Genomic DNA, 25,330 nt, shown 5'->3' with positions numbered 1-25,330 from the left:
CTCAGTGCCAAGCTCCTCCCTGCCACAGGGCCTTTGCACATACTGTTTCTTCACCTAGACAACTCAAATTCATGGTCTAACTTTGCTTAGCTATGCTTCTTATGGGAAGCCTTCAATACAAATCTCCACACTAGATTTGGTCTTTCAGAGCCTTGTTCTGTTCACATTTTACTTCTTATTTGCATACTTACAGCTAGTACAGTCATTACAGTGGCCATTTGTCTCCTTGTGCTGAACTTCTGTCACATTTGTGGTTGGTTGGTGAGCTTGTTTGGAATGCACTTGCTACATGAGGAGGATCTTACCACAGTGCTGACTCTGACTTGCTATCCCAGCCCTGCTGGTGTGAGACACCAGGGGCAGGACCCAAACTTTCCCCATCAATGGAGGCTCCTTTGCACGGTGTCAAAAGAAAGCAGGTGGGTCTGGGTTTTGAGAATCATGGCGGTGAAAGACTTGTGGTTCTCAGGACGTCCATGCAGTGTCCCCCGTATCACCTCCCACCATCTCCGTGACTAAAAACAGTGGGGAAAACATTTGCCTTGGCTTGTGGTGTGCTCACTGATCCTGGCTACTCAGCTTCTACCCTGGCTTCCTAGACCACCAGAGACCAAAGACCATACAAAAGCCTTGATAGAATCGTGTTCCTGCAGAGGGGAAAGAAGAACAGGCATCCTTAGACTCTCTGCACCTAATGCAGGACCAGGGAGCCCTTGCAGGAATAATGGAAGAACAGAGCCCAAGAGAGTCCCAGAGGAAGGTAAAGCCAGATCTGAGGCTTACCATGCCCCACATGCTTCTTCATAGCCCAGCTCCCAGCAATGCAATGAAATTATCCACAGTCTAGATGCCTAAGCAGCCGGGCCAGGAGGGACCCCCGTGCAAATACACAGGCAGCCAAGCGCCTGGTCCAGGAGTCATCTCTAGCCCTCACCCATACCCTCTCTGCTCTGGCCATCCACATCCAACATGGCTGCTCCCACGCCCAACCTCAGGCCCGATCGAGAGGCTCTTTCCACATTCCTAGAGCGAGCCCAAGCATCAAGGAAGGTCCTTTCCTCCTTCCTCCTTCCTCCTTCCTTCCCTTCCTTCCTTCCTCCTTCCTCCTTCCTTCCCTTCCTTCCTTCCTCCTTCCTCCTTCCTTCCCTTCCTTCCCTTCCTCCTTCCTCCTTCCTTCCCTTCCTTCCCTTCCTCCTTCCTCCTTCCTTCCCTTCCTTCCCTTCCTCCTTCCTCCTTCCTTCCCTTCCTTCCTTCCTCCTTCCTCCTTCCTTCCCTTCCTTCCTTCCTCCTTCCTCCTTCCTTCCCTTCCTTCCTTCCTCCTTCCTCCTTCCTTCCCTTCCTTCCTTCCTCCTTCCTCCTTCCTTCCCTTCCTTCCTCCTTCCTCCTTCCTCTTTCCTCCTTCCTCCTTCCTCCCTTCCTTTTCTTCTTTTCTTTCTGCCTCCATACAATATTCCTCTCAGGACCTGAAGAGAGGTGCTGAGAGAAGCAGGTGGGTTGGAAAATGGAAGAAGACTTTTTCCAAAAGAGGACATGCTCAGGAAACTCCCTACAGCCCCACACATGCACAGAGACCCCTTGGACACTAATTCTCCCATCTGCTCACAGTTCGCAGGCTCTCTCTCTCTCTCTCTCTCTCTCTCTCTCTCTCTCTCTCTCTCTCTCTCTCTTTCTCTCCCTCCCTCCGTCCCACTGTCCTCCTCTTCTTTTCTCCCTGTTTTCCCTCCCTCCCTTTCTCCCTCTGTCTCCTTATACACTTGTACCCAACAAGACTGGTCTTTCAGATAGCCCTCCCCTTCTTCCAGTACCCTCCTTTCCCACACCCAGCACCTTTTTCTTTCCCCAGCCTTTTAGACTTGCTGAGCCCCAAGCCAGATCCTGGGAGTCCTGATGTCCCTGTCTAGATGAGGACCTCCTCCTGGGACTGCATTTCCCAAGCATGGCCACGGTTCATATGCCACCTGGTGGCCAGGATGAGCATTGCTTTTTCTCCTCATTCTTAGTGCCCTTCCCAGACACCGGTTCTACCACCAAGCCATACCCTAGCCCACCCAGTGCCCCTCATGAAAACCCTTAGACATCACCTTCTAGTCAGCCTCTCCTGCCTCAAAGAAAAAACCAAGACTCAGAGAGAAAGAGTTTGCAAGTCAAGAGCTTTGCCATGAACTTGCATGTGCAGAAATGTTCTAAGTCTTCAGAGACCTGTCACAGTGTACATAAAAGAGGTAGTAGGAATTTGAGGCTCATAACAAAATCGAAAGGGACCAAGAAGTAACCACAATAAAACACCTAGGAGCAGCTACATAATTCCTAAAGCCAGTGTTTCCACCACAGCTGACCTCATAAGCTTCGTTAAGTAAGTGCTACCTAGCCACTAACTAGCATTTATAATAGCACCAAGTATTAACTAGCAACTCACTTCCAATTAACTCCTAACACTCAACACAAACATTAGCCTCTAGACACTAGACTAACTGCTAACACTGACTGTTCACCTCTAATTAACCACTAATGTTAACACTAACCAAGCTAACACTAACCGTTAACCAACACCACTGCAATAACTCAACCAGCAGTGACAACACCATTAAGTGTTAGTGGAAGGTGTTTCCATGGGAACAGTGCAGAAAATCCATCATGTTGTCACTGTCATGCAAAAATACACTGGACCAGCTTTGCCAGGGGACAGTCTGCATTGGTGCAAGAGTCCTGACTCTAGGAAACTTGACTCTGGAATCTCTATTCATTCTGAACACCCCCCTTTTAATGTTCATAAAGAATTTCATGCAGGAGAGTCTGTCACCACAGCTACTTACTTTAAAAGGAAGAGAAAGGAGGAGGGAGAGGATGAAGAAGAAGATGGACGAGAAGGAAAATGAGGGGAGGAGGAGGAGAGGAAGTCTTCACCGAAGGCAAGTTCATAAATAACCTTCAGGTAAATAAAAGACATCACAGAGACTTTGCAAACTTTTTTAAAGCTTTTTATTTTTTTATTCGCTATATTTTTTATTTACATTTCACATGATTTCCCCTTTTCTGGCCCCCCACTCCCTGAAAGTCACATAAGCTCCCCTCCCTCCCCCTGTTCTCCCACCCATCCCTTCCCACTTCCCTGTTCTGGTATTGCCCTATACTGCTACACTGAGTCTTTCCAGAACCAGGGGCCACTCCTCCGTTCTTCTTGGACATCATTTGATATGTGGATTATGTTTTGGGTATTCCAATTTTCTAGGCTAATATCCACTTATTAGTGAGTGCATACCATCATTGATCTTTTGAGACTGGGTTACCTCACTTAGTATGTTGTTCTCCAGCTCCATCCACTTATCTAAGAATTTCATTAATTCATTGTTTCTAATGGCTGAATATACTCCATTGTGTAAATATACCACATTTTTTGTATCCATTCCTCCGTTGAGGGACATCTGGGTTCTTTCCAGCTTCTTGCTATTATAAATAGGGCTGCTATGAACATAGTGGAGCATATATCCTTATTACATGCTGAGGAATCCTCTGGGTATATGCCCAGGAGTGGTATAACAGGATCCTTCGGAAGTGATGTGCTCAGTTTTCTGAGGAACCACCAGACTGATTTCTAGAGTGGTTGTACCAATTTGCAACCCCACCAGCAGTGGAGGAATGTTCCTCTTTCTCCACATCCTCGCCAACACCTGCTGTCTCCTGAGTTTTTTAATCTTGAGACTTTGCAAACTTAATGACAGGAAAAATACTGTCTCCATATGCCCTGAGGCCGCATCCACTAATCACTATTTTTAAGAGCTTGGGGAAGGAACACATGTTCCATGGTGTCTCGTGTGTCAGAAGAGCAGAGAATGTGTGGATTGGTTCTCTCCATCCACCTTTTCCATAGATGCCAGGGAGAGCACGAGGCTCACCAGACTTCTGAAGTATGGGCCTTGGCCGCTGAGCCATCTCACCAACCCACTTACTCAGTTCTAAGTCCATCCTTCTACAGTGCACTTCTGTGGCTTTCTGTATATTCACAATCATTGCAATCCAGTGTTAGAATCTGTCACTTTGGAACTCTCGGCTATTTGTAGTCACCTCCATGCCTCCCCCTCAGCCACACCAGCCTGACATCTACTGAAACAATGCTAGACATCTTGTGGAAACGGAAGCATCAGAACTCTCTTCACTCATGAAGCAGTGTCCTGAGGGGAGGTTCTGTGTATGTGGGAGCTTTTTCTGACAGAATTAACATTCTATTGTCTGCCTTTACTGCTGTTTATCAGTCAGAGGACAAGACGAGAGGTTGGGAATGTTCGTATACAAGTTATTTTCTGGGTATGTTTCTGGTTCTACTGATCCATGCTTAGGATTGCTTTCACTAGGTAACTCAAGGTTACCATTTTTGAGGAATAGGAAAACATTTTGCCAAACAGGCAGGGGGCTATTTTACACTCCCACCAATAATGTATGAGTTCCAATCTCTCCATATCCTTACCAATGTGTGGTTTTGTCTATTTTTTTCCATTGCCTCCAGTGTCCTTGGTGTGACCATATCTCAGTGTGGATTTATCTGCATTTTCCTCATGACTATTGACACTGACCATCCTTCCATGTGCTAGTGCCTTTGAATGATTTTTTTTCCAAGCATAAAGACAAGAAGCAAACTAACAAGTACATTGTGACACCAAGGTATATCTGAAATGCAAAGAAAAAAACGTTCAGGAAACAAGAAATCTTAAGACGTATGTCTTTGTGGATAAATATAGCTGGTTTTTAATTCATTTGTAATCCCTTCTGTGCCCCAAACCATGGTAATGATTGTTAATTAGTCATGTGACCTGAGACTAAAAGCAGGAATGTACAATGGCTTTCTTTTTGTTCTTTTTTTTTTAATATTTTTATTTTCTATATTCTTCGTTTACATTCCAAATGATTTCCCCTTTCCCTGATCCCCCCTCCCCATATGTCCCATAAACCTTCTTTTCTCCATCCCTTCTCCAATCACTTTCCTCCTTTTTCTCTGTCCTTATATTCCCTTCCAATGCTAGATCAATCCTTTCCAGGATCTTTCAAACCTGACCATACTGATTTTGACATTTGCCTGGCACCTGCCAAGGCAGAAGCCCTGTAGCAGGAAATCGTGGGCTTCAGACAGCTGCACTCTTTTTCAGGGACCCTCTTAAATGTGAGAGGGAAATGTCATCGTCCTCCATCAGACATGCCTGCACACCATCAGGCTAGCCTTCCCATTCCGAATACACAGGAAAGGAAGCCTGGATAGGAAAGATGGCTGTGTACTAATTTGCAACCCCACCAGCAGTGGAGGAGTGTTCCTCTTTCTCCACATCCTCTCCAACACCTGCTGTCTCCTTTTAATCTTAGCCATTCGGACTGGTGTAAGGTGAAATCTCAGGGTTGTTTTGATTTGCATTTCCCTAATGACTAATGAAGTTGAGCATTTTTTAAGATGTTTCTCTGCCATCCGAAGTTCTTCAGGTGAGAATTCTTTGTTTAACTCTGTACCCCATTTTTAATAGGGTTGTTTGGTTTTCTGGAGTCTAACTTCTTGAGTTCTTTATATATATATTGGATATTAGCCCTCTATCCAATGTAGGATTGGTGAAAATCTTTTCCCAATTTGTTGGTTGCCGATTTGTCCTCTTGATGGTGTCCTTTGCCGTACAGAAACTTTGTAATTTTATGAGGTCCCATTTGTCAATTCTTGATCTTAGAGCATACACTATTGGTGTTCTGTTCAGAAGCTTTCTCCTTGCACCGATGTCGTCAAGGGTCTTCCCCAGTTTCTTTTCTATTAGCTTCAGAGTGTCTGGCTTTATGTGGAGGTCCTTGATCCATTTGGATTTGAGCTTAGTACAAGGAGACAAGGATGGATCAATTCGCATTCTTCTGCATGCTGCCACGCTGGAAATCAGTCTGGCGGTTCCTCTGAAAACTGGGCACCTCACTTCCAGAAGATCCTGCTATACCACTCCTGGGCATATACCCAAAAGATTCCCCAGCATGTAATAAGGATACATGTTCCACTATGTTCATAGCAGCCCTATTTATAATTGCCAGAAGTTGGAAAGAACCCAGGTATCCCTCAACAGAAGAGTGGATGCAAAAAATGTGGTATATATACACAATGGAGTACTATTCAGCCATTAGAAACAATGAATTCATGAAATTCTTAGGCAAATGGATGGAGCTGGAGAACATCATACTAAGTGAGGTAACCCAGACTCAAAAGATGAATCATGGTATGCACTCACTAATAAGTGGATATTAAGCTAGAAAACTGGAATACCCAAAACATAATCCACACATCAAATGAGGTACAAGAAGAAAGGAGGAGTGGCCCCTTGTTCTGGAAAGACTCAGTGAAGCAGTATAGAGCAAAATAGAACAGGGAAGTTGGAAGGGTTGGGTGGGAAAACAGGGGGAGGGAAGGGGACTGATGGGACTTTCAGGGAGTGGGGGTCCAGAAAAGGGGAAATCATTTGAAATGTAAATAAATATATCAATAAATTTTTTTAAAAAAAAAAAAAAAGGAAAGATGGCTGTGCAGGGTGAGCAGATCCTCTCTGTAACTCAGGATCACAAGGCATCCCAGAGCCACAAGCAAGCTGGGAACAAGGGAAATAGCACCACATCGGCAGGCAGGGATAGATAGAAGGGGAGGGCTGGGCTCTTAGGGCAGCAGGAGAAAGAGATGAGGAGGGCTGTATAGTGGGGCAGGGCTTCCTGCTAGGGTGCAGCAGGTTCTGCAGAGCATAGCTGCTGTGGTAGACCAAGCTGAAGAGGGTTTGTAACTGACCTAACACCATGTATACTTACTTCTTCCTGTCCTACTGAAACCCCCCACCCATCGGTCAGCAAACAGGTCCCTAAGGACAGCACCCATCGCTTTCTTTCTCCTTCCTCGTGCCAAGAAGGAGGGTGGAAGATGATGGAGAATGGGGATGTGCAGTATAAACGGACCCACATTGAGCGAGGGCAGCTAACAGTGGGCTGGGACATAGAAGGGCGTTTATTAGTATTTGAATGGGAAACATCCCCCCATAAGCTCAGGTTTGAACACCTGGTACCTGGATAGCACTGTCCAGGGTAACTGTGGCAGCATCAGAGGAAGTCCTCGGTGGATGAGGTCAGCTCCTGGAGAATGGGCATTATGGGTTCTGGCCTGATTCTGGTTCCGGCCAGAGCTCCTACCCTCCTGGATGTTGATGCTGATGCAGTGAAATCAACTCTCTGGAAACCCTGCTGCCCCAGATGTGAACTGTTTCCCCAATCATGCCTTTCCCAGCATGGTGAGCTGTACCCTCACAAACTGAGCTCACAAAAAAAAATTCTCTTTCCTGCATCGCCCCCCAACTCCTCCTCCCCCTCCCCCCCCCTCCGTGGTGATTAAAACAAAAAGTAACCAAGCCTGGGCACAAATAGAAGAACAAAGGACAGAGAAGTGGAGCTAAGGATTCCCCCACCCCTCAGGAAAACAGACAAAGATACCAGCGACTTCCAGAACAAGCTCAGAAGGCTAACAGGCGCAAGAGGAACTGTTCACACTTGTTTGACATCAGGGAAAAGGCCTCCGCTTTACACCCGTTTAGCCTGTAAACGTTAAATGGAAGGAGAGTGCCAGGCGCCAGTGGGGCTGCCGGGCTGCCGAATCAGGGGCTGCTACGCTGCTAATTCGCAAGCCTGCAATCTGGCACAACTGAATCTTCTCAAAGCTAGATGTGAGTGATGCCCCGGGACTCTTCCCGGTGTGAGTCCCAGAGAGAGGCTTGTCTTACAGTCCTTGGAAGGACAGACAGATGGGTGTGCACGTAGAGGAAGGGGCTGGATAACCCACGGGCAATGGTGTCAGGTGGCTCACTGTAGTCAAAACAGGAGACCAGATGTACCCTCAGCAGTGCAGTGGAGCCCTTAAAAACACAGTGCTTGGGGAAACATTAGTAGGAGGAGACACGTAACAGATAGCATTTATTTACATCTGAGTACAGACTTGTGGCACACTCCACACTGGCAAGACCCAAAAGCAAAGATTCACATCTTTGCCAGTGGGAGGAGGGGAAGGGGAGTGGGGGGGTAGGGCAAAAGAGAATGCTTTTAAAAAATAAATAAAACATAAGAATTCATATAGAGACAAATGGCAATAAGACAGCTGGAGCCAAGGGATGAGGAATGCACCGGAAGTGCGAATAATGGCTGCTGACAAGAGCTCTCCTTCGGAGCCACATTGACTCGACCGTGGATCACTCATATACAATTTTATTGGTTTCTCTGGGCCTTGGGCAATAGCCCTAGGTGGGAAGAAAGAACAGATGGGATCAGATACGGGAACTGAGAAAGTCGGAGGTTAATATCTGGGGACCTAGAGAAAGCAGATGCAGAGAGATGCAGGGAACAGGATCCGGAGGGAGGCCCGCGTTGCCCGAGGTGTCATGGCAGTCTGAGCGCAGGCTTTGGGGCTCGGCCCTTGTGTTGGCTGGCCTAGCACTCAGAAGTCAGCACCTTCACTCTCGATCGGGGAGGTGTGGTCCACGCAGTGCAGGTCCGCCGAGCTGGCAGAAGTTCAGGGTCGTGGCCATACCATTTGCGTGAAATCTCCGTCCTCACCTCCACAGAGAAGGGAGAGGATGTTAGGAAGATCCCAGTGCTGCTTCTCAGCTCAACCCAGGAGACTCAAGGTGCAGGGGGAGGTGATGTGGGAGAAACAGGGAGGAGAGGAAAGACTGGTCGCTGGCCCTGCCAGGTACAGATACTACTACTCTGGCCTTCCTTGGACTATTTCCGGCCTTTGCCTTGAAAACTTTTTCTTGTAGTGTTGCCTGTGTCTGAGGCCAGGAGAACAGATGGATGCCCTCTGTGTCTCTTGGCCTACGACCAGGTGACCCTCTCAAAGTGACTTTGACCCATCCTTGCCTTAGTCTGGGAAACCAATAAATACGACTAAAAGGAGAAAGCTGAGAAAGTGGAGTGAGGCAGTCTGTATCTTAGTCTGGCTGGGAGACGGGAGGAGCTGAAAGACAGCCTGCCTGAAAGCTAACCTGGCGCTGTATGAAAGATAAAGGGCAAACTGACTGCTATTCAGAACAAAGGTCTTCCCAAAGTGAGTTTCCTGTCACCAAAAGTATGTGACTACCTCATGTCCCACTTTGCTTCCTAAAACAGATTCCCCCACAACTTACTTCCTGTGTGAACCCTTTTCCCAGGCTCAACCCATCTCAGTGAGGGTCCTCCTCACCCCACCCCCTTCCAAGGCTCCCAGGACTGCTATACTCAAATATTATGGCCTGGTGTTCATATCATAGATAAGGCTGAGTAAGACTCTGACAATGGGTTTGGTACACAGAGTCAGTTGGGGACAGAGGTGTCAGGTAAGGCAAGGGTGGATAAACAGATGGGAAGAAAGAAAGGATAAACAAAAGACAAAAGAAGGGAGGGAAAGAGGGAAGAAGGGGAGGGAGGGATGGAGGGAGAGAGGGAGGAAGGAAGGAAGGAAGGAAAGAAGGAAGGAAAGAAGGAAGGAAGAAAAGAAGGAAGGAAGGAATTCCTTAACAGGAAGACATAAGAGTGGAATCAGCCAGGTTTCTGCTAACACAGAGCCTGTGGCAAACACAGGGCCATCAGGAGGAGCTGTGGCCCTACTTATGCATGCTGCCAGAGTTCTGGAAATCTGGACTCACAAATTCTCTCCATCTCTGCACAACAGGACTTTGATGAGAAGAAAAGCCACCGGGTCTCCTGGGTGGCTGTCTCTTCTTGGCTGTCTGCCTGCTCCTATAATCCCACATGTGTCATGGCTTCTATTCCGTCTGCTTGCTTCACTCCTGCCTCTGCTTCTGGCATCCTAGACTGAATCCCTTTCTTCCAGGGTTTCTCTGTTGCCCGTTCTGCTCTGGCTCTTTCTGTCTCTGCACCTGATTCTTTTTCCTAATTCCTTCTATATGGACCTGTGACTTTCTTGGTTCCTGTTCCTGTCCTTTCACTCTCTGCCCTTACTCTGTCCTCCACCCTTCCTTGACCCTTGAAAGACCTCCATCTGGTTGTAGAACATAGCCCAGCTCATAGAAGGAATGTGTGCAAAGTGTTTAAAAGTAGTCAGGTTAAACGTGAGTCAGGGGCTCAGAACCTACTCACACAAAGGATCACAAGAGTGGAGGATCATGGGAGGCGACTATGCTGGGATTTACAGGACCAGGGCTAAAGAAAAGGAGCTGAGGAGAAGGTCTACGTGTTGAAAGGTGAGCCTTTGGGAGCACACACACCTCCTGATTGAGGAAGCAGTAGAGGACAGCAACCACAAAGCCCTGCGGGGTCAAAAGGAAGAAAGGACACCATCAGACCGCTTTGGCCTGACTTTGGGATGTCTTTCTCTTGTCTTCTCACTCGCTCATCAGTTACTGCACCAGACATACCAAGCCATGCATTCATCATGGCATGCCTGCCACAGCTGTATAGATAGCCCCCGCCTCACTTCATTTCTGCATCTGCATTAGTGAGCACATTGCCTGATACATAATAGGTACTTGGTAAGAATTGAAAAGACAAGATGAGCAAATGAATGAAAGGATGGATGGACAGATGGGCAAATGGATAGACACATGGATGGAACAATGGATGAGTGGGGAGATGAAGGAAGGAAGGATGATTATATGGGCAAGTGGACTGAAGGGAGGAGGAATAGAAGGAAGAATGAATCTATTGGTGGATGGATGGATGATAGATAGATAGATAGTTAGATAGATAGATAGATAGATAGATAGATAGATAGATAGATAGATAGGATAGAAAAAAGAAAGAATTACAGATGGAAGAATGGGCAGGTGAATAGGTAAGTTAACATAGGGATGGAAAGATAGATGAACAGATGAGTTAAAAGAATGCATAAATGGGCAAGAGTCTAAAGGAAGGAGTAAAAAGAATGGATGGACGGATGGATGGATGGATGGATGGATGGATGGATGGATGGGTGGGTGGATGGATAGATGGACAAGTGTACTGAAGGAAGGAGAATAGAAGAAAGGACACATGGATGGATGGATGGATGGATGGATGGATGGATGGATGGATGGATGGAGAGATGAATGGAAAGAAAAATAAATGGATAGGCAAGTGTGCTAAAAGAAAGTGAAATAGAAGAAAGGACAGATGGCTAGATGGATGGACAGATAGATGAGTGGATGGATGGATGGACAGATGATAGATGGGTAGGTAAAGGTGATTAGAATGATGCATGAATGAGTGGAGAAGATGGAAGGGAGAAGAAAAAAAGAAGATGAATAGGTGGGAGGGGATGGAAAGATGGATAGGTGGGTGGGTGGGTGGATTGATTGATAGCACTAATGCATGAATTAGTGAGAGGGAGGAAGAAAAGAATTGATGGATTGCTAATAAATGATTGATATATGGATAAGTAACTAGATGGATAGGTAGGTAGGAATGGTTGGAAGAAAGAAAGGGTAACTGAACTGTTTAATGGACAATGAATGGTGGGTGGACGGATAAGTAGCTGGATGGATACATAGGTGGATGAATGAATATCTGGAGAATGTGCAGATGAATGTATTAGTAGTTGGATGAGTAGAGAGATAAAGGGTAAAGATGGATGGCTAATTAAACAGACGGAAGAACAGGCCTCACCCTAACACGAAGTTTGTCAAGGCCTGTGGCCAGAGTTCTTGGAAGGAAGGAGTGTCTGCAGGGGGACTCTCACCTGAAAGGACCCCAATCCCAGCTCCAGGGGTAGACGGATGTCAAGGCCAGCACTGTCAGGCAGGAAGTTGAAGATGATGTAATGGATTCCAAACAGCGGGATAAGGAGAAGTGTTGACTTGGAAAGCCGCCTTGGGGAAGACAGATTCTAGACTCTGAGGCTGCCCATCATCACCTGCCCTGGAGACTCTGCCCTCCACACAAATCTCTGGGCTTCTTTACTTCAAGGGCCCTCACATTCTGTGACCCTGCACTTATCCCGGCTACTCCAGAGTCTATGTGCATCTTTCAAAGTTTAATTCTTCCAAGAATCCTTCTCTAATTACCCTTTTTTCTCATTTAGACATAATCTCCTTCTCCGGGCCCCATAGAAATAGATCATCCTGTGTCAGCCATTTGCCATGGTAACTGGCAGTTTTGTGTGCCACTTTCCTGCACTGTAATCTCATGGGAGGCAGGACCCAGATCTGTTTCTCTCTAGGGACATGAGGAAGAGGACAGGACCAGGGTACTAAATAGCTGCTAGACGAGACAAAAACAAATGTCATTCCCTCCACGTGCCTTCCATGATGGTTCCCCAGACATACCACACCCACATACAGCCACACCACGTGAACTCACACACACACACACACACACATACACACACAGCCATCCACGTGCACTCACACACACACATAACATACCACGTGCACTCACTCTCACACACACACACACAGCCTCACATGCATGCACACACACAGTCATCCACATGCACTCACACACACATAAAATACCACGTGCACTCACACACACACACAGCCTCACATGCATGCACACACACACACAGCCTCACATGCACTCACACACATATACCACGTGCACTCACACACACACAGCCACACCACGTGCACTCACACACACAGCCACACCACGTGCACTCACACACACACACACACACAGAGTCATCCACGTGCACTCACACACACATAACATACCACGTGCACTCACACACACACACATGTGCATGCACACACACATGTGCACACACACACAGAGCCATCCACGTGCATTCACACACACACACATAACATACCAGGTACACTCTCTCTCTCTCTCTCTCACACACACACACACACACACACACACAGCCACACCACGTGCACTCACACACACACACACACACACACACGGCACATACACATGTGCATGCACACACACACACACAGCCATCCACATGCACTCATGCACACACATAACATACCACATGCACTCACACACACACACACACACACACATCCACATGTGCATGCACACACACACATGGATGGTACCAGTACTGAGCCCGTGTATGTAGGCCTCCTTGTGCAGGCTCCAGCTTCCTCAGCAGGATCCAAATTATATTGAGAAACAGCCCAAAGTTCACCTGGCAAGGAGGCACAGGAAAGCGGGTGCAAAGGTCAGAGGCAGCACTAGGTGGCTGGCCTAGAATTAGCCCCATCCCCTTTGATGACTAGGAACCCCAAAACTGTGAGGTGTAAGGCAGAGAAACACTAAGGGCTTCCCCACCGCCAGCCCTGGCAAAAAAATAATAATAATAATAACAGTTGAGAGAGCCAGGTCTGACCACCTGCCTCCAGTCACCACCTCTCAGGGTCTCTTCTGGGGAGAGATCGCATACCCACAGGAGCCATGCCACATCGGGAGCAGAGACAGCTGAGTGCTCACCTGTAGGCGCCATTCACTACCATTTACCACCCCAGCAGTGGACGCTCTGCAAGCCGGACACATGGAAACTAGAAGGCTGGTCTAGGTGCTGATGTAATCAGCTAGCGCCAGAGAGACTAGGCACTGGTTTCCCTTGGGGTAATCATGTTGCCCCTGCAGGGCCACATAAAGAAACCTGGAGGCTAGGTTAATAAAGCAAAGAACACTGGCCTCAGAGACTGACCCCAACAGAGAGGACTATGGGCCCTTTGATGATCCACCAGTAGGGGGAGCTGGCGTCTAGGTCCCAGCACCTGGGAAGAAGAGAGTCTGGACTTGAAGGCGCCCCTTTTCTACCCTGATAATGCTCCTCCTCAGCACACCTGCTGTGGCTCCTGAGGCCCCTCTCTGTCTAGTGCCCACTCTGTCTCCATCTGGCCTGATCTTCTGTCCCAGCCTCTCCAAAGGAGAGCCCCAGTATGGCCTGTCCAGTCATTTCTTGCCCTTGATAAACCTGCTCAGAGCTGTCCCCCCCTTGAGATTCATAGCTCTGACAGCCTCTCCTGCCTGAGCTCCTGTCCCCCACCCGACCCTACCCTACCCTACCCCACCCCTGTGCTACCAGCCGCCTGCCCACCTGCCACACTTTAACCTAGGGATCCCCTCTTCCTCCTCCTTAGATTGTCTACTACACCCCTTGCTGACAGCATGGGGGTGAGGAAGTTGCTCTACTCACTCAGTGTCTTCAAAAGCCAGTTTGCAGCCCACCCATGTACCAGTGCACAGCACAGGGAGCCCTGTAGGTAAGGCAACATGGTGGTGAGTGAGGGCCCTGCACCCTTTGCTTCGAATGTAGCCTCCACCTCCCACCAGTCTGTTAGCCGCATGCAGACTCTAACCGTGGGGCCAGGTAATGACTTGAGGTGATCTGGTCCACTTCCCGATGTTCAGCAGAGGACTGTGGCCTGCCCATCCCCGCTCCCTGAGCCTCAGTGTCACTCACGATGAGAAAGGCTCCTTTATGAGCTCCCAGGCCCTCCCAACCTCCACCTTCCCTGTGGCGATCGATGAGCCCTCGATGCTCACCCCAGGCAGCGAGGACCAGCCACCAGAAAGCTGGTTTGGACCTGGGGGATACGGAAGCCAGCAGGCAGCTCAGGTAGACCGCTTCTGCCAGCAGCCAGCTGAAGTTGGTCATGGTGGCGAAATGTGAGATGGCCACAGAGACCTTGCACAGGATCTGAGGGCAGACACCAAACCCTCATGTCCCCTCCACTGCCCTGGCTCACTTCTGCCTAGCTTCCCAGCCATGCCAGGCTTGTTCTCAGTCCTGGCAAGGTCTTTTACAGACCACTCTACTCCTTGGGATGCCACAGGAGGAGTTCGACAGTATAACTGCGGTGGTCAGAGTACAGACACACAGGTTAGGTTCATTGCGTCCTCAGTCAGCCATTCAAACCCTCTCAGCCTGAGCGTTCTGTCTGTGGAAGCAAGAACTCCAGGACCTCTCACAGCTGTGTCTCAAGGGACAGACACACACACACACACATACACACACACACACACACACACTGTTCTATTTGCTCTGTCATCGTGTGCCCTTCCTAAGCTGAAGTTTCCTTTAAAGTGATGACCATGACGGCATATCCATGCCCAGTTTTGATCAGTGGATATAGGGTATGTTCTTGCATGCACCCACCTGGCTCGCCCCTTCCTCACCTGCCTCTGCGGGCAACTGTACCACCTCTGAACCCAGCTGCCCAGGCTCTATTTATTCCCCAACTGTGTGGCTGGGTGACCTGGCCAGCGGCCCCTTGTTAACAAAATGGGATTAAAGTGAGGCCTTCAAGGCATTTTAAGATCAATTGAGATCACACATGTAAAGTACTTGGTGTGCTGCCCGGCCTAAGTGAGTGCAGTCAGTGATTAATTCATTAATTAAATCAGCCCACTTGTTGGTCTGGGCACTCGCTTGTCTATTCATTTCCAGAACTCTCTCTAAGACCTTGAACTTCGACACCTTCAGTTTTCAATCTGTTCCTCTCCTTTCCCCACCCCTCCACTCTTGCGACTTCTGACTTCCGGTGTGGTGGCTCTGCCCCAGACCCTCCTCTCACTGACAGCTTCCTCCCTGTCTCACTACTGTTGTGTCTGGGTAGCTCCCAAGCCACCTCCTCCCTGAAGCCCTTTCATTCTCTCAATTCTCTGCTTTCCCTACCCAGCAGTCTCCAAGTCTGGGCGCTTGCTGTCCCCTAGGCGCTTCTGGAAGGAGGGGACCAAGCTCCACCCAGGTCCTTGTATACTCATTAAAGGCAATGGCATGGCTGGCTGGCACAGGAGCTGCTGCGACCAACTTGACATAGGCGCATTGATTAAAGAGGGATGATGGTGAGGGGTGCCCCTGGCTCACACTGACGCCGATGGTGAGGGGTGCCCCTGGCTCACACTGACGCCGATGGTGAGGGGTGCCCCTGGCTCACACTGACGCCGATGGTGAGGGGTGCCCCTGGCTCACACTGACGCCGATGGTGAGGGGTGCCCCTGGCTCACACTGACGCCGATGGTGAGGGGTGCCCCTGGCTCACACTGACGCCGATGGTGAGGGGTGCCCCTGGCTCACACTGACGCCGATGGTGAGGGGTGCCCCTGGCTCACACTGACGCCGATGGTGTGGGGTGCCCCTGGTTCACACTGACGCCGATGGTGAGGGGTGCCCCTGGCTCACACTGACGCCGATGGTGTGGGGTGCCCCTGGCTCACACTGACGCCGATGGTGAGGGGTGTCCCTGGCTCACACTGACACCGATGGTGTGGGTTGCCCCTGGCTCACACTGACACCGATGGTGAGGGGTGCCCCTGGCTCACACTGACGCCGATGGTGAGGGGTACCCCTGGCTCACACTGTCGCTGTGATCTATGAATGTGTGAGGAGACCTTGGGGCCTCCTCCCCTTGATGCTGGCCATGACTACAGACTCAGCCTGTGGAGCAACAGCTAAGGCTCTTTCAGGCCTGTCCTCTGCCCTCCCACCCCTGCCCCCACTCCCTCCAGCCACAGCCGTTACAGTGGACATGCTGCAGTGGTCCGTGCTATCCCCCTGGAAGATGGCGGCATCCTTCAGGAACACAGCACTGGCCTTGAGGATGAAGGTGGCAAACAGCTGCGTGTGGATGTAGTTCCTGGGGCAGTGGAGCCTCCTGGAAAGGGCGGGAGAGATGAACAGAGAGGCCTAACTGCAAAAGACCTTCCCAGGGCCTAGAACACGCCTGGCGTGGCTGGAAAGCTAGGCAGAAGTGAGCCAAGGCAGAGCAGCCAATGCCACATCAAATAAAATGGAGCCCAATGAAAGTGAGAAAAATGTGTCAGTTTGACCCTGAAGGTCAGCTGGCCAGCATTTTCCTGGCCTAAGTTTGGGTCCAGGAGCAGGGGTTCTACAAGTCCGGCCTTCAGACAGCTCTGTAACTGTGAGTGCAGAGGCAACCACAGTCCAGCAAGAGCCTAAGGGAGCTCCTGATAATCAGAGAACTACCCTCTGAGGCATAGCCCCATAGGAAACACAAACTTAGAAGGCTGGAAAGCCACCACACCCAGCAGTAAGAGCAGAGGGTGGACTTGGTGCTGGAGGCCGTGCAGGGGACCCAGGGTTCAATCCCTGATACTGAAAACTAAATCAAAAAGTACTATAATGATCAGAAAGTTGCAACCATCAAAAGAGGGTCATGCAGGGGTCGAGGAGGATTCTTAGAACCAGATGAGAGCATCCACATGCCTTCCAGTGTTTGGCAGGGATGACCACACCACCAAGAAAAAGAAGACACTGGGAGCAAATGGGATGAGATCCCTATGAGCAAAGGTGTAGCTGGAGAACAGAAGCCTGGTGTGTGAAGAGAGGGCCCACCTGTGGGGGGAAGGTAAGAAGTCAGCAAAGGTCATCTTGCCTGGATCTGAGCCCCACTTGACTGTGCAGGCAAAGAACTAGACTTAGTCCCCAGACAGTAGGGAGCCGGTGATGGCTCTTGGGCAAGGTTGACAAACCTGAGAGCGACCAGGATGGTAATAGCCACACAGAGGGCTACGATGGAGATGCTGTGGCCCGTGGTGTAGATGATCTTCACCGTGGAGAAGTAAGATTTCTGGTGGGGGGGGGGGGGCAACAGAAGCAGGAGAAAGGTTTGGCAATCAAGCGGGGGTCAGCGCCACCAACCTCCAGTCATTGATACCACAGAAAGCCTCACAGGCACTGAGCCTGCAGGTGAAGGTGCTAAGGATTCACAGTTGCAATGGGAGCGGGAAGAGCCAGCAAGAAGCTCTGGAGAGTAACAAACACACAAGAGGAATTTGGGCCTGTTCATTGGCCACCAGCTAGCTACCAGCTTGAGAACACTGCCATCCCATATAAAGATAACATCTTGGACACCAGGAACAGCCACAGGCTGGCAGAAAAAGGTTCTTTGGTCCCCAAGTATGTGGATCAGTTGGAGCTAGGGGTGTAGTATGACCAGGTACTGCAGCTCCGGCTCTGTTGTTCATCTCAAGCAATCCCTGTGCTTCTCTGACCTGTCTCTTCCTCTGAAAGGTACGTACAGCAGGGCTTTTGCTCTTAGGGCTGAGGGCAGGGAGAAATGGACTTGTGAGTGGGGATGGGCCTTGAGAAGAAAGGGCCTGCACAGTGTAGGGTATGCTGCCCAGAGCTCGGGGTCTCTAATTACTACACCCCTGAGTTTCTCCTGCTGCCCATGCCACAGCCCAGTACCACTAGCTGAGGACCGAAGAAAGCATGCACATTCTGTCTAGCACAGCAGCAATCTTCCTTCCCTCTGAAATAACTAAAGCCCCTCCCCCATCCTCCACCAGAAACTGAGAAGAGAAAGGGCTGGTCAAGAGGAGGGTGAGGATGGCTTTCAGTCTGCCCCTGCTTCCCTTCTCCCTCAAAGCAAAGTCACCCTTAAGTAAGTGGACCAGCTTCAGGAGGCACTTTCCTGCCATCTGCTGGACAGCTCCTGTAATTACTGTGCCTACTTGATGGTTGCAGTGGGAATGACAGCCATCCATTGAGATAGTAAGCTATGGCTTACCTCCTCGGTTAGTAGTTCCAAGGGCACAGGGCAGGCCACGGGGTATGGTGGGAAGGGATCAGACCAGCCAGTGATGGTGCAGTCCCTCTTCACAGCCCCTAGAGGTAAACAAGAGTCTCTGCTTAGAGAATGTCTCCCTTTCCCAGAAGATGGGAAGGCCCTGTGAGGTGAGTTCTTAACCACAAGAAGAAAAGAGCCCTCTTCTCCCACGGCTTGTCTGGACTAGTGTAGTCTGTCTCTGTTCTCCAAGAAAGCTCTGTTGAACAATATTCATTTGATGGGCAGAGTGGAATGATAGACCTGTACACCCAAACGGCAGGAAGTATAACACCCCCTTCCCCATAAGAGACGAGAAGGCCAGCAGGTGAAGTGGAGGAGGAGGCATCCCCCGCCCTCCTCAATATGGTACCACCTCCCTTTCTCCAATTTTATCATTGATCCTGCACTGGGAGGTTGGTGCTATCAGTCATTGCTCAAGATGACTAAATTTTTCAGGGTTAACACTAGAAGATAGAAAAGTGAGGTTTGCACATCATCAAATCGGTGATGTGCGAACCAGACGGAACCGCATGCTGTGCAGCCCTAGGCCACTCACCTGTGTCTGAGCCAAAGTGAGAGAAGAATTCAGGGCAGGGGAGAGAGACCCACTGACCAGAGCCTGTTGGGGGCCAACACAGCAGCCCATCCCAGGTCCCGGGGCATCCTAGGTGGAGAAGGAGGAGACATGGGGTGACCTATGAGGAAAACTGATATGGCATTCTGAATGGACAATGCTGGGGAAGATATCAGGATCAGGGACATCCCCGGGGACCCCTTCATACCCAGGGAGGTATTGTTGGTCCCCTCTGCTGCCTGAAGACATGCCAGCTCATCGTCTCTCAGCTGAGTGATGAAGTCACATTCTAGGTGGAGGTGACCCAGTGTCTGTGGGAAATAGTGACAGAATGAGCCAAGCCCTCTGGAGGCCTCGTGCTCTCTAACTGAAGTGACCTGAAGACGGAGACCAAGCCTGGTACATTTCCGTGCCCTAATTCTGAGAAAGACCCATCTTCCCCACAGATATCAAAGCATGTTTGATGAGCACTGGGGCAAGAAGGAGGAGCAGGGTAGGAAGAGAGGGAGGAAAGGAAAGGGAGGAGGGGCAGAGAGAGTAGGGAGGAAGGAAGGGATGGATGCACTATTCCTTCTTGTGGCAGTAAATTCTGAGACACATTAAAGAAAGTCATCTAGAGTCCCCATTGCTATGACAGTGCAGTCCTTGACGAGGCCTTTCCTCCTTCCCCACCACCCCCTACTCTATATACTTCTGGGCCCTAAAAGTGTTTCTGCATAAACAGCCCTGGAGGCAGAACAATGGTCCCCAAAGATGTCCACATCCCAATCCCCAAAGCTGGTAAATGTGTCACCTGACAGAGCCAAAAGACATAGCAGATATAGTCAAGGATCTCCAGGCAGGAAGATGTCCTTGATTATCTGAGTGGGCTCAGAGTCAGTGCAAAAGGACACAGGGACCAAGTCAGAGAGGACATGGTGGAAAGGGTTGCAAGAAGCGATGGTGCCATTGAAGATAAGGAAATGCCTCAGGCCAGAGCAGGAGACTCCAGAAAGACCACTTGGGTTTAGCCAAGTGAAAAGCATGTTGAACGTCTGACATGTCTCAGACAAGTCACATGAGCAAATGTGTAGACTCGTGAGTGGAAGAGAGTATGGACAGATGGGAGAGTAAGAAGACAAGAGCACCTGACTGAGGGAAAGAAACAATGAACAGGAAGGAGGGGCTGGGGAGGGGGCCTAGACTAACTGTATGGCTGGAGGAGTAGATGAATGTTCAGACAGACATACAGAAAATGAGATCGGGAAGGTGGACATCCTAGGGTGCGTGGAGGTGTGGTGGGTGGTGAGGGTCCTGCATCAGGGCAACTGAGCTGATCATTAGATGGGAAGAAGGAAGCTGACTCCATGCATGCTTGGTGACCATAAAGATTACAGATTGGATACTTCCCAGAGCCTGGGGACCACAAGAAAGGCTCTTGAGGTTTTTCTGTGAGGACATCTCTGTGTTTCTGATGGGTGATTCAGGGGCTATGTGGAGCCCAAGTGCTCCAGGCTAGACAGAGATCTGAGGTATGTCTAAGATTTGGTGTTTGATCTTTTCTTTAAAGAGCTAGAATTCCTAACATTTCTCAAGATTTACCCAAATGCCCTTGCAAGATCAATACACATATACATCTCTCACACACATGCACACACACACACACACACACACACACACACACACACACACACACTTGGGACCTTTCCTATCTACACCAGCTACCGAATTACTCCTCTGGTGTAGGGTTCCCTCCCCAAAATGGAGCTTTCAAGGTGCTGTGTACACAGAGGAGGATGTGAGTCTTCTGTGGCATATAGGGAGTTCATAGAAGTTATCTGCATGCCACTCCCATGTCAGCCCTGGACAGGTCAGATCGCTTATCCTTATCCCCTTCCTGAGACATGGTAGCCCTAGGTCCACTGGCCTGTGATTCTCTGCATAGCTCAGACTAACATTAAACTCATGATAATCCTCTAGCATCCACAAATGTTGGGGCTGCTGGTCCGAGCCACCATATCTAGCCCGAGTCTCTCCTTTTTACACAGAGGTAAATGAAAGCTCAAGTGTCACCGAGTTCATATCACGGTCTGCAGATGCCAGCCTCTTAAGCAAAGGACAGTGAAGTCCTGGGATGGGTGGTCACCATTGGCAAGGCAGTAGAAGAAGGTAGCCTCAGTTCCCATATACACCTCCTAGCGCCTTTCGACTCCTCCCCTCTTGGCCCCTGATGCTACTGACAGCAACCCAGAAGGTCTGCTGGGAACGTTGCAGCACTTTCAGGGAAGCTCCTTTCCTGGCTTCCCCATTCTCCTCCCTGTGCACAAGCCAGGGAGCAGTAGCTGGTTTCTGAAGTTCCTCCAACCCTGGCTATGTGAGAGGAAGAGTTTCCAAATATCACAGCTGTGAGAGCTGGTATTCACGACCTCCTCCAGCCCCACATGGTTCCTGGCCACATCCCCATCATGTTCCCTCAGCCATGCTGGAGATGACCAAGAGATGGGACAGCATTGGTTGTTTTGGAGAAGGAATGGGTGGTAGGGTATATGGCTTAGAGAAAGTGCAGGCTCCGCTGTGACTGGAAGGTCTTATCTAGCCTCAGCGGTTTCAGGGCATAATTTCAGGACTGGTGTCTCTGGGGGGCCCCAGAGGATACAGATAGGACCTAGGCGAGGGAACAAGAAGACAGCTCAGTTCCAGGCAGGATCTAAGATTGGTCAGGGGAAGGAAGGAGGGAGGGAGCCACCAGACTCAGGACTTCCCCCCCACCACAGACTGCCACCACCCAAGAGAACAGAGAAGGAGATCTGAGATGGCTACTTACAACTCCCCACAGGGTCAGCAAGCAGAGGACACGGGCCACCCACCACAGGCCATCCATGGCACCAGTGCCTGCAGTCAGTCCCAGGGAGCAGTGGCCCTTCCCTCCCAGGCTGTCTCTGGTGGTGATGCCACCTAGCTGCATCTCTGCTGCCTCACCTTCCCAGGAACTGCTCGTGTAGGCAGGGCCAGCAGAAGGGACACCCAGCTGAATATTGAACAGGATGGTGGGACACTGTGTTACTGCCAGTGAGGAACTCCGCGTCCTCAGCAGGGGGTGGCTGAGCTCCACTACACCACCTTGATGTCTGAGGATACCTCTCCTGACAACAAGAATCCAGAGAACACAGACAGGCCACAGAGAGGTGACAGCCACAGGAAATGTCCACTTAAGAAGTTTTCCCTTTGTTTTCAGAGCTGAGTTCCCCAATGACCTTACTCTGAGCGGCCTCCTGTACCCGCACCAGAATGAAGGGACCTCAGAAAATAAGGTGCCCAGGGTGGCCCTAAGTTTTTAAGGAGCCCCAGATTTGTTGCTGCTCCAAGTCTCTTTCACGGGGATGGAGAGTGAGCTGAGGGGACCAAAGAGAAGAGGGGGCAAGCGACAGGGGAGCCTGGAAGATTTGAATGAGCCTTATGAAAAGTGACCTTGAGGGGCTTGGGAGTGCAGCTCAGTGGTAAAGCACTGGGTCAGCGTGGGTGTGGCTCCTGTTCAAATCCCAGGCACCACAAAACAAAGAGTCAGGCACTAAACACAGTTTATGTTGCCCAAGAGTGTGCCACATTGTTTACCTGGTGGGAATGCTTAGAGGGTAAGGTGACAGCTGCAGCATCAAGGCCCCCAACTTCACATGGGGCTAGGCAGAGTTTCGAGATAATTCCCCTGTCCAGAGGGGAAGCGGAGGCTAATTGGAGGACTCCCAGAGGGATCCCAGGAGCTGGGCCACTCGAGAGGGGCAGGACATCCATGTTCCATTATCGAAGTGAAGAGACTTGCTTTCATTATTTCTACTTTAAAATACAAGATCTCGGTGACAGGGTCCTAAACAAGAGTAGATCGTGCTCAGCATTTGGAACTTGGAAGTGAATGTCGCCTTCGACAACCCTGAATGACGTGGGAGCTAAAAGGTCCTGACCACTGAGCAGCCGTATCCAGTTACCGGGCTGTGGGGCTCTGCTTGGGGTGCCAGATGGGTTTGTAGTGAATTTGTGTCATGAATGTGGAAAGCTTCCCACCACCACATCTGCATCTGGGAATCATTTGACATCAGCGAGGCTTTATTTTTCCACCCTTAATCGTTGTCAACAAAACGCTGAAAATATTTTCTGCACATGTTGCCCGGCGTGGGTGGTACACAGCACACAGGGCTCCTCTCTTGCGGGCTGGGGAGACTCAGGCAAGAGTGATCAATGGCTTCAGAGAAGACTGGAACTGAAAAAGGACAGAGTCTGCCACACCCAAAGAAGTGCGTGACTGATCATGCTTGATGATTAGCGTCTCCCTCACCAGCATTAATCGATACCACGAATTCTTAGCATTCATATTATGTAAACGAGTGGCACTTAACAACGACACTCTGCTCCCCTTGGAGACATTTAACAATGTCTGGAAGTGTGTTTTACTACCGACAATGGCAGGGACTAAGGATGGGAGGGGCAGCCAGGTGCAGTAGGGAGCGCCCACAACCACGTAAAGATCCACCCAGTCTGAAAGATCAGCCAAACAAGATTGAACTAGCCAACCTGTTTCTGCTTCCCCGTGCATTCCCTGCACCGGTAAAGCGGCCTGTTCTGCTCAGGGTTACGATTCTGTGATGAAGCACCATCACTGATACAACTTACGGATAAATGAGTTTACTTGGCATATACTTCAAAGTAGCAGTCCATCACTGAGAGCAGAAATTCAAACAGGCCAGACTCCTGGAAGCAGAAGTTGATTCAGAGGCCATGGAGCCGTGCTAGTTATTGTATGGCTCCCCACAGCTTGCTCAGTGTGCTCTCTTAAAGGACCCAGGACCACCAGCCCAAGGGTAGCACCACCCACAATGGGCTGAGGCCACCCACATCAATCATTAATAAAGAAAACGCCCTACAGAGCTTCCAGTTCTTATAAAGACATTTTTGCAATTGAGGGTCCCTCATCTCAGATGACTTTAACTTGTGTCAAGTTGACATAAAACTATCCAGGGCATGGGATTAACACTCTAACCTTTCCTCTAGACATAGAGAGACAAGGAAAAGCATGTAGAACCTTCTAGAGCCTCGCTCTCAGTGAATAAAAACCAGAACTTCTAAGAATGCACTATTGAAAAAGCTGGCACAACTTGTCCTTTATATATTAAAAAAAAAATCACATTTCTAGCTCACAATTATAAGATAATTTTTTTTACATATTTAGACTCCTAACAATAAGATGACAGAATAGTGAGACAAAAATTCATTAAGTGATTTTAGAATAAGAAGACTTTCTTATATGATAAAATAAAAGTATAGAGGAAGTCAATAAAAGCCATAAAATTGACCGAGTAACCATTACAATAAATTCGTCTTCAAGAAAGGACACTGTAGATACAAATGAAGCACAAGTTCCAGGCTGAAATACACTTGCCAGCAACACTGAGGAGCAAATGCACAGCTTCCAAAATATTCACACACCAGTAGTAAAGAGAAAAGCATGGAAAAGCAAGCTAAGGATGTGTCCATACAAGCAATCGAGAAAAGAAAAACATATGCAGCACATGCTTAACATGATAGTACTCTCAAGAAAAGAAAAAAATACTAAGCTCCCACTTCTTTACATTGTTCTAACCTTATTTTCAAGTTTTATCTTTTTTTTAAATTTGTGTATGCATTGGAGGAACAAGAATTCCAGTGGCCGTGCAGATATTGGGTCCTCTGGGGCTAGAGTTTGAGGTGGTTATAAGCCTCCCAAGGTGGGTGCTGGGAAGCAAGCCCAGGTCTCCCACAAGAAAAGCACACCTAAGTTCTTCACCACGAAGCCATCTATCCAACTCCCAGGTCAAGGTGCTTGTGTTCAGTAACACTCCGTGGTGGTGATGTGAGGAAACAGGAATAATTTTATGTGTGAATAGATGGAAATGTTGTTGAGCAGCTTTTAGAAATAATTTGTTACAACCTACTGAGTCAATAAGGAACACGTCTTAAGAACGAGAAGTTCTATTTCTTCATATTTTTGTTCTAATAAGAGATTAGCATATAATCTATCCTTATAATGAGTGAAAGCATGAACTGTGGGGTGGTGAGATGACTCAGCTGGTACAGACACTTGTCATCAAACCTGGTGACTTTGACCCCAGAGACCCATGTGGTAGAAGAGAAAATCGAACTTCCAAAAATTGTCCTCTGACCTCCTCACATGTACCACAACATACGCATACACACACATACAAAATAAAAATCAGCCAATTAATAAATGAGTAAGAAAACATTTGAACATGAACTTGAGCTT

The 25,330-nt window shown here is 49.1% G+C and overlaps 1 protein-coding gene across 1 annotated transcript; it reads right to left on the bottom strand.

The window, feature by feature from the left end:
- Positions 1 to 8,123: 8,123 nt before the first annotated feature.
- On the bottom strand, positions 8,124 to 21,922 carry Ghrhr (growth hormone releasing hormone receptor). Its single transcript, XM_052172546.1, has 13 exons — positions 21,866 to 21,922; positions 19,271 to 19,373; positions 19,045 to 19,152; positions 18,450 to 18,547; positions 17,410 to 17,507; positions 16,439 to 16,571; positions 14,461 to 14,614; positions 14,111 to 14,171; positions 13,619 to 13,688; positions 13,002 to 13,093; positions 11,690 to 11,819; positions 10,242 to 10,283; positions 8,124 to 8,589 (listed from the first exon to the last, which is right to left on the bottom strand). Exons 1-13 carry the CDS (start codon positions 21,920 to 21,922, stop codon positions 8,464 to 8,466), a joined length of 1,272 nt encoding a protein of 423 aa, XP_052028506.1. The 3' UTR covers positions 8,124 to 8,463.
- Between the last annotated feature and the right edge of the window lie 3,408 nt (positions 21,923 to 25,330).

This window comes from Apodemus sylvaticus, chromosome 2, assembly GCF_947179515.1.
Source record: "Apodemus sylvaticus chromosome 2, mApoSyl1.1, whole genome shotgun sequence".
In the NCBI taxonomy this organism is placed as follows: Eukaryota; Metazoa; Chordata; class Mammalia; order Rodentia; family Muridae; genus Apodemus; species Apodemus sylvaticus.
The sequence above is the reverse complement of the archived record's forward strand: the minus strand, read 5'-3'. Positions and strand labels throughout refer to the sequence as shown.

Bases quoted from the DNA above. Each gene is read 5' to 3' on its own strand.
- Ghrhr (XM_052172546.1), bottom strand. From the start codon at position 21,922: ATGGATGGCCTGTGGTGGGTGGCCCGTGTCCTCTGCTTGCTGACCCTG. The intron at 14,615-16,438 runs GTAACGGCTGTG...GTCTGCCCTCAG, and splicing joins ACCACTGCAGCATGTCCACT to ATCCTGTGCAAGGTCTCTGT. The intron at 14,172-14,460 runs GTGAGCATCGAG...CCTTACCTACAG, and splicing joins GCTGGTCCTCGCTGCCTGGG to GGCTCCCTGTGCTGTGCACT.